The 15,681-nt window shown below is 32.7% G+C and overlaps 1 protein-coding gene across 2 annotated transcripts; it reads left to right on the forward strand.

The window, feature by feature from the left end:
- LOC18606010 lies at positions 7,071-12,069 on the forward strand. Of its 2 annotated transcripts, XM_007039386.2 has the most exons (8): positions 7,072-7,555; positions 7,833-9,051; positions 9,210-9,300; positions 9,450-9,607; positions 9,738-9,789; positions 10,606-10,685; positions 10,784-10,877; positions 11,050-12,069. In XM_007039386.2, exons 2-8 carry the CDS (start codon positions 7,861-7,863, stop codon positions 11,634-11,636), a joined length of 2,253 nt encoding a protein of 750 aa, XP_007039448.2. In that variant the 5' UTR covers positions 7,072-7,555; positions 7,833-7,860; the 3' UTR covers positions 11,637-12,069. The 2 variants fall into 2 exon arrangements, with proteins under 2 accessions (XP_017973690.1, XP_007039448.2); XM_018118201.1 differs by having other exon boundaries at positions 7,071-9,051.

Genomic DNA, 15,681 nt, shown 5'->3' on the forward strand with positions numbered 1-15,681 from the left:
CCTCCTAATGCGGGCCCATCCAATACCACATCACTTGGAGCTATGATTTTTTTCATGCACACGTGGTTAACATCCACTGGGCTTGACTAGATCAATCATAACGTTCTAAGCTAAGGAAGAAAGTGGGGGGCAAAAAACGAAAAACATAATGAGATTGGAGGATCATTGCGAATTAGGCTTGTTTGGCAAACGGGCTCCTTGATTATTGCCAACAAATTAATAGTAATTAATCCCATGCATAAATTGACATTGTTGTGCTGCGGAATGTCCACAATAGAAAGATGTGTTTCTGAGTTCTTTTGTCATTTTGGACAGTGAAGGCGATGATTAAGCGACATATAATATATGGCAATTAGTTGAATAACCTTCATTCACTGTTAATTTGATTTGTTTCAATTAGAAACTGATTAAGCGAGTTGTTGAGTCATTTGCTGGACAATGCAATAGCCTTCAATCTTGTAAGCAAATTCCGCGGCCTGTACTATCATTGGATCCACGGGTGTCATCTCATCCATCATTAAATGCAAAGAATTCATGTTCGCTTTTTAGTTTTTGTAATTTGTAGTGCTTTTCTTTTGTTAATTGAATTAAAAATATGTGCCAAAAACCTAGATAGACGTGATTTTATAAATAGACCTATTAACTTGAACAAATTAATGTAAGCCAACAAACTCGGGCAAGTCGGGGCTTCATTTATGACTACACCCTAATTTCATAAGGTGACGGCCAAGAGGGGGAAACTCATAGACTTGTGAACTGTACAAAATCAGTAAGCTTATATTAAAATGTGACCATTGTCATGTGGTACATTTATAGTGCTATATTCCACGTGTCCTTTACCCTTAAATGGAAAAATGTTATAACTTGCGTCTATTCACATCTATTAAGATGGTAAATTTTGCTAATATATAATAACTAGTTGCAATATATTTTCTTTATCTCCGTTTAGGTAAAACTTCAAGTTAGATTCCAACGGTTCATCCATCTTCTTCTTCGAGGTAGCAATGGAGAGCTTGGGCTTTAGCTTCCTAGCTAACTCAATTTAAGTGTTTTCTTTGCTTTTCTTTTATCCATTAACAAGTTACGAAGTAGTAATGATAACTAGAAAATTGATAATTAATAACTGTTGATTCAATTAATTAATTTTTTTTCGTTTTGATCATAAAAATTACATTTAAGCATCAGTTCATTAAAGTTATTTTAAATGTAAATTCACAATAAAAAAATTATATTTTTATACTCTACTTTAAAAGTGAAAGCATCCCATATTTTATTAAAAAAACTTCAAAAAAAAAACAAGTGTTGAACTAATCGACATTTTTAATTAATTAAAAATAGTAAATAAATCACATATTTATTAATTGTTATATCCGTACTCAAAGTATCCATGAATACAGCATAGCTCTAGTTTTAGTACCTATTTTGCTGTACTATGTACTCTACTCTAGAGTAGTAGTGAATGGCGGCGTATTGAAGCCGTCAGATGTGGGGCATCTCCAACGTAATGGACCCACCAAAAATAGCACCCACCCAAAACCAACGTAAACGCCTCTCTTTAATTTGAAAGTCAGAAAATATTTTCTTATTAAAAGAAAAGAAAAGAAAAGTGCGGCAGGTCGGGAGCTGAGGGCTGCGTTTGTGATGGGAACAAGTGGGCGGTAGTGGTGTTTTTGAGTGGACCCCATTTCCATGCGCATGCTCCATCTGCTATTCCTACCCAACCAAGCAAAGAATCCAACCACAGCCGTCTGATCAAAAAACCAAACCAGAAAAAAAAACAAAGAAAAAATTCCCCACCCTTGCCCTTCATCATGTCACGTGACTGACCCCATCTTTGACGTGGACCGCATGTGAGCTAGCTAGTGCATTCCACGTCATCCATAAATTTATATTGTATCCCAGTATAAAAGTTTTACTACTATACTTTATTCAACTTGATTACTTTTGTCATACCACGGCACTATATTACACCCTACGTATATAGTTGTTTAGTCAAAGCAAAAGTTTTAAATCAATGTGAAACTGATTGATTATTTGAGCCGTTTGATTGGGGGCGGGGGGGCATTTGGTTCTTTTGGGAAGGTGGTGGCAAGGATATCTTCTGATCGGGACCCACTAAATCTCTGATGAGTTTGATCTCCACCCAGAAGTTATATTCTCGGTGGCATATTAAATGGGAGGAAAAAATGTATGTGTTGATTTTTAGTACTAGTAGACAGAGAATGAGTTTTGTGGGCCATGGAGAGATGTTGATCGCGGATCCAATTTGATCAAAGGAATTTCAACTGTGGGTAAGCATGGGGAATGGTGGGCTTGTGGTGCACATTGTTAAGAATGCGTTGAAACTTCAATAATTTGTGGGGAGCCAAACGCGGCTTTGCAAAAGCACTGTGAGAGAAGGAAGGGATACCATGATTGCCATCGTAGAGGCCGGCGCCACCCCCTAGGTCTGAGGGACCACATCAACAACCTATACCTTTCTGGCCTCAAACGAGTGAAGTTTCAAAGTGTAAAGTCATGCAATCCTATTTAGGAAGTCGCCCTTTAGGGTCGTAAAACAAATCTTTGAAACTTATTAAAGAGCATACAAGTTTGAAAGTCTGAGAACAAATTTTTAATGCATTGGAGAAATTCAAACACAGACTTTCAAATTCTAGAGTAATTTATTCAAGAAAAGGAAATGAAAGCTTGATTGGCTTGACATTGATGAATTCCATGTTAGCTACATGATGATGTTAAAGAGTATCTCTAAATCTTAATGTTGAAGGGTCAACTACACATTTGATTTTTAAATTTTAATGAAATTATCGATATGATATCTAAATTATAGTGATAGAAATAGATGCAACTTCTTAATGGAATTCTTAGATTTTCACATGCAGAAGAGAGTGATATAGACAGAGCAACTGAATTGGTGGTCATTTATACTGTGGAAATAAAAGTAGTAGTACTATATTTTCTCTGCCAGCATTTTGATTGGAGACCAAATCCAGGGTACTATTTGCTCAAAAAGTGAAGCCACATGGCTGGTTGCCAGGAGGGCCTTGTGGCCACTACGGCATGTACGTTGAGGAAGGAGTGCAAAGCCCACAATTGTCCCAAACTGGGGACGGAATGACCCCTTGTTTTGGACCACCAGGCCTATTTCCAATAGCCTTCTTTCCTCCTCCATCCTAACTTGTAAGGGGACTGTAGAGTGCAAATGGGGAAAGAAGATGATGGAGAAGAAGAACCTTGAATTTCCATATTTAAATGTTTGTTATGATCATATAAAGCTTAGTTTCAATCTAATGTCTTTCCTTGCTTCGCAAGAATTGAGATTGAAATTAGCACTAATTCTTTTTAGACGTGGGATGAACCATAGAGAAGGCAATGGACTACGCTTCAACTTGAAATCCATATGGGCCATTAGGCCCTTATCTTGTCGATGTGGGTGTCAATTTCCTCACTCCCTTTTGCTTCGCTGTGAAGGGGCTCTGCGTCAGGATTCAGACAGCGTGCAGAAGGTTTCGAGAATATTAGTTCATTTCCATGATGCTAAGCCCTTTAAACAACGTAAGAATCTTGGCTTGTCAGTCCAAAAATGTAAAAGGAAACTCTTCACAATTTTACTTTCGCTCTTTTTTGTTGGGCCTCTTTTCTGTAGATCGGTACAACGCAAGACGGTCCAAAAAACTTCCCCCAATCATATAGGTAAACTAATACTAGCACTAGCACGGAAAGGGGCAGCATTTAATAAGAATGCTACCATTTTAATAATATGCTGTCGGTCCAACAACTCTCCACAAAATACTCTTTTTCTAAGCTACTTGTTCAAGTCAAAAAATCCAAGTTTGACCAAGTTTGTCCCAAGAATTAGCGGATATTAATGTTTATACTTCATAAATACTCCTGCAATCTCCATTACAAAAAAAAAAGGTGGTCGGTTGCCGATGTTAATCATACCAAGATTTGAAAGGATGATGATGCTATTCCGATGATCCGACTCTAATAATAATAATAAAATAAAAATATCAGTACAAACTCTAAAACCTATCATCATCTTCTCAACGGTTCAACTTGAGTCTCAAGAGTGACCGATCTGCTTATAAGAGGATAGAATACTTGGGGGAGAGATTTTTTTGTTTCCTTTTTTCTGGGTGGGAGACAAAGGAAGTGTCGTTGTAACACTGATGAGTTATTGTCTCCAAAAAGCTGCAACCAACTTATTCATCATCAAATGGCCAAGCTATAAGAGCCACTGAATCTCTTAGTTGATCAGCAGACATTTCTAGTTTCTCCTAATTAATTATGGCCTCAGGAACTAGTTTCCATTTTTATTCAGTTGAAATTAAGTTTTCCAGTTCTCACTAAGCAATTCAATGTTGTTCACTTACTTCTAGCTGCATAACCTTAAAGGGAAATGTTTGGTGCAACAAGCTTGAAATATATATGTTAGACAGGACCAGTTTCTTTCCAGTTTGAAATAAAGGATGTCATATATAACTTTACAAAGAACCGTGACTACAATATTTTAAAGATACTATGATGGTATATTAATCATAATTAAGGTGGAAACAAGGTTATATTAAATTTCAATTTATTGCTTTTGTGTTATGGTTTTCTTTCGAAATTTCAGCTCCGAAGCAGGGCCCCGTCAGTGGGAAAGGAAACATCGCAGCAAAGACGAGGAGAGATGGACAAAATTGAAAGTCAAACTTATTCACAAAGACACGGCAGAGAATCGCAGCTATTTCACAAACTTGGCAGACAGGCAATTTCTGGTCAACCTAAAATGGCAGTCACACAAAAATGAAATGACGCATCCAATAGCATTTTCTTGGCGACCTGGCATTATCATCCGGCTGGTGGACAAGACTCGGTTGACACTTGACAACCCAAATCTTTTTCTTTTTTTCTTTGCACGCTTTTGGCTTGCGTGACCACTTCTATATTTTTTTTAATTTAATTTTTTTGAGTTGATATCGACAACAACACCTATCCATCTTCAATAAAAAAATTCAATTTTGTTCAATTTCTTTTTTAAGTAGATTACTATTTTTTTTGTTGCCATTTTGTAGAAAAAATTACACATTACATTAGTCATTAATTGAGGATAAGCATTATCCATTGAGTAAAGGGGGAGTTTGCTTTTAATCTTTTATCAATTAGTTATCCGAAGTTTATATAATCACTCGCTTGTGACGGAAAATTTAGTGCAACAAATGAATTGGTTGTATAGTTTGCTTGGTCATTCTTAAAAATCAAATAGATTAAATATTTTTTAAAAATTAATTAAATATAAAAGATAATCAAATTGACCGAACATATAATTAGTTTAATTAGTTTGATTTTTGACAAATGGATTAAAATTTTATCATTATTGTTTACAAATTATAATATTAAAATTTATAAACTTTATCCATAATTATAATATATACAAGTTATACATAAATTAAATATATTTATATATAATATATTATTTTACTATATTTATCAAATTAATGACATAACTTTTATGTTATAATATTTTAATTTTTATATCAAAATTTATATAAATAATATGTTATAAAAATTAAGGTAATAACTAATAAAGTTATTAAGTGTAATCAAATAAATAAAATTTATTATAAATTAGAGTAATGTATATATATAAATTAAATATATGTATATATAATATTTATACAATTATATATATTGATAATATTTAATATTACGAAATATTACTAAAATATAATAATTTTAACATATTAATATGTATGATATTTACTATTATATATTATAATATTAACATATAAGTTATATCATTTAAAATATATAACTTGTAATTTCATATTAATACATATCAATAAATAAATATATAACTAAAATTAAATTCTTATGATTGACTTATATACGTATATATAATAAATTAATATATTTTAAATTTATTATTAATTAAGTTTACTATCAATTCTTCTTAATATATAAAAAATATTATATATATTAATATATATAAAAAATTAGTTTAGTTTTTTGGATAGATTGATTTAAAAATTTTAAAATTGAGAATGAATTAAAATACGAAATGGATCTAATATTTTGGATCAACTGATTCAATGAATCAATCAGACCGAACTGTTTTATCCAAATTATATTTAATTTAGATAAATAATTAATCTAATTTGATTTCACTCACCATAGTGCTAAGTAAAAGTAATTAATAAAAAGGCTATGAAAACATTGGTTGACATCCTCTACACATTTAATTCATTATTATCTAGTCTAGCCATTAAAGCAAAACCCATGAGCACGTTTGTGAATAAAATCATGATCATCTATACCAAAAATAAAATAAAATAAAATAAAATCATGATCATCACTATGTATATAGTTTGCCACTTGATTATTGATGTAGGTGTCACACACACACACAAACATAGTCACATTCCTTCATCACAAGCCAAAATTGAAAATTACATGATCACCAAAGTAATAAGAGGAAACAGATATTTTAATTAAATATAGTGTTCAAACATATACTATTAAAAAAAATCTAATCAATTTGATTGAACAATAGCCGTTAGTTTTATGATTTAATTCAAGTCGGCAGTATAACAAATCTGGCTTGTTATTTTCCAATATTCAAACATTTTTTTTGGGTATAAATATGGGAAAAGTACAAAGAAAGCGAAAATTTGAAACTTGGACTCAAACTTTTTTAAAGAGGATAATTACAGTGTTTCTTCTTCTTTATGGCTTTGTCCAAAATATATATAATAAAAAAATATATTTTTTCTTTTTAAAAAAAATTGATTTGAGTTTTAGTGTATAGGTGAACAAAATTACATCAGATAAAGCGATCTAAAGTCTAATTAATGAACCCTCCAGATTTCACTCCGTTCGGATAAATGAGAGTTTATGAAACGAAAAAGCAAAGTAGGTGAAGGTTAGGTTAGTGTAAGATCATTACAACTTGCGCTGGGATTGGGAAGGTTTATAAAATATACTACCTAAGTATATTCTTATATTTATTTATATTTATATATTGATAATTACGTGACTAGGAGAAAGATAGGAGAGTTAATTGTGCAAGGAAAAAGAAAATTTCACCAACTTCTGACTTCCAAATTTAAAGAAGAAATGGTAAAAAGGCTGATACACTATTGCAATGAAGAACAGCAACCGTTAAAATGAAGTCGTTAGTTGCTCGGTGAAGCCCGAGATGAGAGTGTAAGAGACCGAAGGAAGTTCCACCGGACAAACTAAACAATTTAAGTTAGCAGTGATTGACTTCAAAGACAGGAGAGAGAGAGAGAGAGAGCAGATACAGACATACACAGAAACAAATAAACCACCACCTATCACCTTTAGGAATTAGGATCTTCCTCTCCTTCGCGTTAACGCCAATAACGAGGCATATTTTTGCCTTCATATTTATACTTTCCTGCTACTTTTTAATTCCTCCTTCTGTCTCCTTGAGGGCGAACTCTTTTCTTTGTCGAGAGAAAGGAAGAAGGGAAAGACTAAGAGGTTGTTTAGAGGTGGGGAAATCCGTGGAATTCTGGGGTTTGACCAACATCTCGTGGTGACCCAGGTGAGCAAATCTTCTTCTGTTTTGGTTTCTGATCTCTGTTTATTTTTGTTTCGTGTGCTTGGTTCTGTTCAAATGTTTTAAAGCCTCCTTTGCTTTTTGGCGTTAAAAAATTTGTTGCAAAGATCTGTCTTTTATGTTTCTTCCTGGAAGTTCGTTGGTGATTATATGTTGTTAATTGATTTTTCTTGAAATAATAAAAATAAAAATATGAAAACAAAACAGCTTTGCCTTGTTCGCTTGAGAGCCTTGAAAACTTAGCAGTGGCTTAGTGTTTCAGGATTTCATGGATTGAGAGAAAAACTATAATGGGGAGTTACTTTGAAGAAGAGGAGGATCAATTCTTTGATACCCGTGAGGAGATTTCTTCTGTATCTGATAGCAGTTCAGTTTGTTCTGAGGAATGTGGTTCTGGTCCTGGTTTTGGCCTAGTCAACGGCTTTTGGGATAGTTTTGATCAGTACAAGTTTTGGTCTATGTTCCCAGAAAGTGTCGATAAGCGTCGTCATAGATTCCGAAAATGGATGGGTCTAAGTTTAGATTGGAATTCAATTACCCAAGAGGATCCGGGTGGTTCATATAGTGATGAAATTGAATTGGGCATTGATAGAATCTCGCAAGATAGTGGGGCTGTGTTGAGGACTTCAGGTCTCGAAGATGGGGTATCATCCAACCGGTCTTTTGTATCTTTTCGGTCTAATGATGCTCAAGAACCAGCTGAAAATTGTTCAAAAGGGGATTGTTTTGCACATCAAGCCAAGAATTTGGATGGCCATGTGGAATTGCTTGCGGTTGACCAGGTTCAAAATGGAACAAACAGCTGTTTACAAGGAAGGGGTTCAAGTAAATCTGTTAGTTCTGAAGACTTTGGCAGGACCCCTATGTCATCTCCTTTTGTTGAGCTGCACTTGCATAGAGAGGTTGAGGGAAGGCCTTCAATTGATGTGAGAAGGAAAGTGAAAAAGAGTTGGTTAAGGAAATTAGGTGCCATGGCTCATATTGTTGAAAGACATGTTGAAGTTGCATCGAAGCATGGTAATCATGACTCAGCTTCAGGGGAAAAGATGAAAAGAGTCAGGGTTCATCCATGTAGTAAGAGTTCCAAGGAGTTGTCTTCCCTATATTGTGGGCAAGAATTTACAGCACATGAAGGGTCAATCTTGACAATGAAGTTTAGTCTGGATGGGCAATACTTGGCAACTGCAGGTGAAGATGGTATTGTTCGTGTGTGGAAGGTTGTCGAGGATGAGAGTTTAGACAAATTGGACATCCAAGACCTTGATTCTTCATGTCTCTACTTCAGAATGAATCATCTTTCCAGGCTGACTCCTCTCAATGTGGATAAAGAAAATATAGATAAAATTAAGAGGTTAAGGAGATCATCAGATTCAACTTGCGTCATTTTCCCACCAAAGGTCTTCCGAATTCTGGAGAAGCCTGTGCATGAATTTCAGGGGCACAGTGGGGAAGTTTTGGCTCTTTCATGGTCTAAGAAAGGGGTAAAGTTCCTAGATTTCATCTTCCTCATTAGATTGCTATTTTATTTTTTTTAAGAAATTGAAGGATACTACATAGCATGTTGTCATCCTTAATATATATATAACTTGGGAATTTTCCTTGATTTACAAATAATGATATTATATCTTCTTTATTGCAGTCTCTACTGTCATCCTCTGTTGACAAGACTGTTCGTTTATGGCAAGTGGGATATGACAGATGCTTGAGGGTTTTTTCTCATAACAATTATGGTAAGCCTCTCTTAACCCTCCTTCTGCCCCCCATTCCAAGCCATACAAAAATTATGGATGATTAAAATATTTTTTGCTTGGTTAGCTGATTTTATCTTTTCTAAAATTACGTGAAATTAATATTTGTGTTACTCTTATTATCAATGTAGTGACTTCTGTTGCCTTCAACCCTGTGGATGATAATTATTTCATCAGTGGTTCAATTGATGGAAAAGTTCGCATTTGGGAAGTGCTTCGCTGTCGAGTTATTGATTATACTGATATAAGGGATATAGTTACTGCAGTGTGTTATCGCCCTGACGGACAGGTTTGTCAAATTTTTTGCCTTTTTTTTTTTTGCAGTTGTCAAATTTTTTGCTTTTAGCGTCTAAAATTTTGGGTTTGTCTCCTGAAATCTAATATGTTTTATTAAAAAACTCGTTGATTGATTATTGTAGGGAGGAATAGTTGGCTCCATGACTGGAAACTGCCGCTTTTATGAAATCATAGGTATGTTCATGTATAAAAGCCAAAATTTTTCTTATAGTTTTCCTTGAAGTTCCATTGCACATTAATGGTGCTACTGAACCTTGAATATGCTGATAATATGATCTGTAAAAGGTTTTTTTTCTTTGTTTGGTTTGAAGTAGTTATATGATATTGCTTTTTGAGTTTGATAGCATTATAAAGTTACCAGTGACCAATAGTCCAAGACTGAGTTTCTAGCTGTTGAGTGGGTTGGAAATAGTGGCTGTACAACTGTTTAGTGCCTACAGTGGTGACCTTTATATATTCTGATGTTGGATGTTTGATAAGTGGTCTTAGCAATCGGTTTGAAGTTGGCCAGCAGGAATATAGAAATATAATCTTAAAGAGATTCATAAATATTTATGATAGTTGGGGGATAACTAAAAGAATGAGGCCTGAATGCCTGACTTTTCTATGATTATTTTCCTGGCTTTTTTTGAATTTGGAGGAAATGATTTTCCATTATAAAGATTATGCTTGAGATAGTCTTGTTGCCAATCTATCCTGGTCAAGAAGAGAAAATATGTTGATATGAGTGATGATTGTGGCAGGATGTTGTAGATTATTCTTGAATTATCTTCACTTATGGTATATAAGGTCATAAAAACTGTGGATTTGCTCTATGCAAATGTCATGCACCAAAAGTTCTTCCAACTTGCTAAGGTGGTCTGTTTTCTTTCTCAAAAGATTTGAATTAGTATAGTTTTGCAAGAAATATGCACAGTTTTGCACCAATAGACCTTACGTTGCTGGTATTTTCTGGTTGAACCTCAGTTAATCATGCATTCTGTTTTTCAGGTAATCGACTTCAACTCGATGCACCAATATGCTTACAAGGCAAAAAGAAGCTACCTGGAAAAAGGATAACTGGCTTTGAGGTGGTTAAATTCTGTTCCTATTTTTGTCATATGTAACGTTCCTTCTTCGTTACATTTTTTATGGGTGACGGCTTACATATTGTTGTTTCACTTTCTAGTTCTCTCCTAGTGACCCAAGCAAAGTGATCATCACTTCAGCTGATTCACTTGTTCGTGTCTTGTCTGGAAGAGATGTTGCATGCAAGCTAAAGGGTGAGTACTTTACTCTGCCCTATAACTGTTGTTTCACAAATGACCATCTTGAATAGTCTTGGAGTGGAGATGAACATTGTTTCTCCCTATGTAATGACTCAAGGTGGTAGTGGATGATTTTAAATCTTTAGAAATACAACATTTTTATGATTTTGCTTATTTCATCTTCCAGCATCAGGCTTTCGGATTGCAACAAGTCAGATTTCTGCAACTTTTAGCCAAGATGGAAAACAGATCATCTCAGCTAGTGAGGATTCTAATGTCTACATCTGGAATTACACCAATCAAGAGAAGAACAGTTCAAAAGCGAAGACCATTTTGTCTCGTGAGAGTTTCCTCTCCCACAATGCATCAGTTGCTATACCTTGGTGTGGCATTGAAACCATTCCTGGAACGCTTAGATCCCCGGAATTGGGCGGGGATGTGCAGAGAAATGGCCTTGCAAATGTGCAGAAACATCACAATCCAAAGGTGGAGCTGGAACAAATAATGCCCCACTCTTCACCAGATTGTTTCTCTCTTACACGTGTTCTGTTGGAGTCTTTGACAAGGGGGTCTGCAACTTGGCCCGAAGAGACACTCCCCAATGCGAGTCCGGCCACGATTGCATCTGACATGTGCAAATTCGAGTTAAAGGTTTTGAAAAGTGCTTATCAAAGCATGTTAAGTTCTCACAAGTGGGGTCTTGTCATTGTTACTGCAAGCTGGGATGGACGCATTCGAACTTACCTCAATTATGGGTTACCTATTCGATTATAAGACCCCCCAAAGATTCAGTAAACTTAGGATGGCAGTTCCTTTGGCTGTTTGAGCCCCTTAAAGACAGCTATTCTGATTGTTGCTTTCTTGCAGCAACCATAGGTTCATGTGGTCCTCCCTGCATGTGGGTTCGGATCCCACCATAGATTTTGAAGTGCATTGTAGTCCTATCAATTAATGCCAAACGGCAATGGTTTATTAATCTGGGTGAAATCCAGTCAGGTCCCAACAAGTGTTTGGGGTTTAATTTTTGTCGACCTATATAGGTGTCAATTTATGTGAGTATAATTCTTTGATTTGTTCAGAGACTGTGAGCTCTAAAATATGTGCTAAATGGGCCCTTTTTCTTTGTGTATACAATCATTTTTCCGCACAGTGTTGTAGATTTTTCTAGATCTTTATAGTCAGAGACGGTTGCAACCATTGAAATTCATATTTGGCCGGCTGATGTCAACCTCTGCAATTTATTGTTGTCGCATAAAAGCTTAGTAGGATTTCTTACAATGGAAATAAGATGAGACGTGTACGTACAAAACAAGAAACACGAATGGTTATATTATATGATTGACATTTAGAAAAATACGAGTGAAGATTACATTTCTAGTAAACGATTGGAAAATATGAGCGTTATTTTTCTGTTTGTTTCTGAGGCTTGGCCCAGAAAGGGCCTTATGATTTAGGCTGATAAGCCCATGGTTTAACAGTCTGAAATTTCACCCAATAATGGGTTGATCTTTTTTAGCTTCTACCTAACAAGAAAACTACTAAAGTACTGTTTTCTAAACCCATCAAGACTGAATGATTCTGATTTAATTAGAAAAAGATGCATATAGAATCTATAAGTAATTATGATGGGAAAGTGAATAATACTTATAAAAAGAAATCCAAAACAATTTGACTTATTTATGTTTTAAAGTGTTGTTTTAACAACCCAAATTAGAAAAACAAAAAACCCCAGAAGTTGGGGCAATAAAGATTAGGATATATGGTGCAGCATCCAATGTAGCAAAACGAGAAACTTTTAAGTCGACAGTTCCCACTGCGTGATAAATGCTTACACTCCAAAACTTCATTGATTTAATGCTATTACCTCAAAAATTTATATGCAAAACTAAGATCTTTATTTGCCTTCACTTACATTTGCTTCTTCTAGGGAAAATGAATCTTTATTGTTCAGCTTTCATTAGTTCAAAGAAGAACAACAATCTCATGTTTCACGTTGGAGTACTAAATTTGTTGATAATGCCATGATTTGAAGTTCATTTGATTACTTACTAGGTTCTACTCCTTAAATTTCAATTACTCAATTATGGACATCAATTATTTAGTGGGGTAGGGGATTGGTACTTTTACCCCTTAACCTTAGTCATTAATTTCTGATCTTACCCTTTTGTTTTTCAATCATGATTCATGAAATAAATAGGATCGTAATTTTTAATTAATGGACATGTACTATTATCCTTAGAACTATTAAAAGAAAGGTATCGTTAGTTAGAGCACAATAATTCATTAATACTTTATTATTTCTACATTAAAAATATAAATGGAACTCTACGGGTTGTTTTTAGAGTTTTTTCTTAAATGTTTTTATGTAGTTTTTGTGAAGTAAAAGTTGTAACATCGATACGAATTTTCATGCCAGTTTGAATACATGACAATAAATTTATTTGGTGTTTATGTTATTTTGCCTTTAGTCAATATGCAAATATGTTTTTTAATATATATATATATATATATATATGAATGAAACAATTCCAGTTTTTACATTAAATTAACCCAAAGCTTCTTATTTTCTTCCCTTGGTGTGGTTAGGTTTGCTTTAATAATAAAAAAGTTTGGCGACGGTAGACCAAAAGACAATGATGGTAATACAGAGGAATATGGAAGAAAGGACATGCTCTGTTGTGTTTACAGAGATGTTGAAATGAAAATGAATGCTTTTCAAAGAAAAAATAATATTGAAGGAATTGACGTTTTATATGCTGCCATTGGCCATTGAACATTTGCACAAGTAAAACATATTTTTTGTTGAAATTTGACAGGTTGGATTCATCTCCTCTGCATTTTCCATGTAATAATGAGAAAATGAAGTAGGATCCTTTGATTTTTTTCATAATTATTGATCCAAGGAAATTAGGTAAAATTTGGTAAGGGGGAAGTGAAGCACATTGTTTTTTGTTGAAAGTTTTCGCATTGGATTCATCTCCGTTGCCTTTTCCATGTAATAATGAGAAAATGAAGTAAGATCCTTTGATCTTTCCATAATTTTTGATCCAAGGAAATTAGGTAGAGTTTGGTATGAAGAAAATGGAAATACATTTCTTATAATGTACCTAATTAAATTATACTACAGTATTTGTTTTGCAACAAATCACTGTAATATAAGATCACAATGCAATCACACAGGGTCGGCCCTTGAGTCAAACCACCCAAGCAAGGGCTTTAGGCCTCCAATTTGAAGAGGCCCCAATTTTAAAGAAAATTTATAATTTTATAATAATTATAATATAATTAATTATATTAAAAATATATAAAAATTAAAAAAATATAAAAGTTAAAAATAATTAATAAAATTATTTGTTCTTTCACTTTTTTAATTATGTGCCTAATAAATCTCAATTTTCTATTACTTCTTTATTTTTAGAATGCTATTAATTCTCAACTATATTCTCTCATTTCCAATAAACTTATAACAGTCATATGTATTTAATCATCTCCAACAGTTATTTTTTTTCTCATTTATTTCTCTTATTTCTAATCAACGCATTTAATGATTTCCAACAGCTATTTTTTTTCCTATATATAAAACCAATTATTTTTTTCAATGTATAATATCTACTTTTGAAATCTTCCTTTCTCATTTGCTCTTTTTTCTTTTAATTTTAATTTTTCTTCAAAAAATACACAACAAGTCTGTTCTTTTATTATTTTCATAAAGCTGTGAGCCTCATTTGAAAGAATATTACCTTAATCTTGAATGTTCTTTAAAATATAACAACTATTCTGACATTAATGGTTTCGATTTATTTTCAGAATTAAAAATTTTAAAAGAAATTATACAGGAAGAAAACAGTCCAATTAACATACTTAATCATATAAAAAGACTCGATTCTTTTTCAAATGTATATATTACTTTTAGAATAATGTTAACAATTCCAGTAAGTGTTGCTTCAGAAGAAAGAAGTTTTTCAAAATTAAAATTAATAAAATCTTATTTAAGATTAACAATGTCTAAAGAAAGATTAAATGGATTGATTATATTATCAATTGAAAAAGAAATATTAGAAAAACTTGATTATAAAAGTTTAATTAAAAATTTTGCATCTCAAAAAGCCAGAAGAATAAAATTTTAATAATTTTTTTAATTTCAATTAAAAAAAGCCCCATTTGAATATTTCGCTTTAGGCCTTTGAACTTATTGGGCTGTCCTTACAATCATACTATAATCAATAGATGTAATGTGATTGTAGTAAAAAACTAATACAATCAGATTGTATTACACTCTGTACTGTTATTAAAGATATTTTTATCTTTCAACTTTATTATTTTGTTAAAAAATTTTTATAATATTATTAATTATTATTTTTATATAATTTCGAAGATATCTTTGTATCATTCTTAGTAGTTATAGTGACTATCAATAAAATTTATATCATATTTTAAAAGAAAAAAATTAAAATAAAATATATAATATAGAAAATTATATTAATAAATAAAAATAAATTATATAAGATTATAATAAAAAATAAAAATAAAATATATGATATTTTGAATATATTTAAAAGATGATATTATATAAAAATTAACAATAAAAAATACAAGTATATAAGATTTGCATTTTAATAAATAGAAATAAGAGAAAATTACAAGAAATAACCCTCCTTATAAGCCCAATTCAAAAATATCTTTTATTATAATTTTAACTATTTTTGACTAATTTTTGACATGACTTGACAACAATGCCCTTTAAACAATTTAAAACAAATCAAAATGGTTTCGATTTTCTTTATCTCGTCATCTAAACAAAATTTTCAAAATTAAATCT

This window comes from Theobroma cacao, chromosome 3 (genome assembly GCF_000208745.1).
Source record: "Theobroma cacao cultivar B97-61/B2 chromosome 3, Criollo_cocoa_genome_V2, whole genome shotgun sequence".
Classification (NCBI taxonomy): domain Eukaryota; kingdom Viridiplantae; phylum Streptophyta; class Magnoliopsida; order Malvales; family Malvaceae; genus Theobroma; species Theobroma cacao.

Bases quoted from the DNA above. Each gene is read 5' to 3' on its own strand.
- LOC18606010 (XM_018118201.1), top strand. From the start codon at position 7,861: ATGGGGAGTTACTTTGAAGAAGAGGAGGATCAATTCTTTGATACCCGT. The intron at 9,052-9,209 runs GTAAAGTTCCTA...TCTTTATTGCAG, and splicing joins TTTCATGGTCTAAGAAAGGG to TCTCTACTGTCATCCTCTGT. The intron at 9,301-9,449 runs GTAAGCCTCTCT...TTATCAATGTAG, and splicing joins TTTTTCTCATAACAATTATG to TGACTTCTGTTGCCTTCAAC.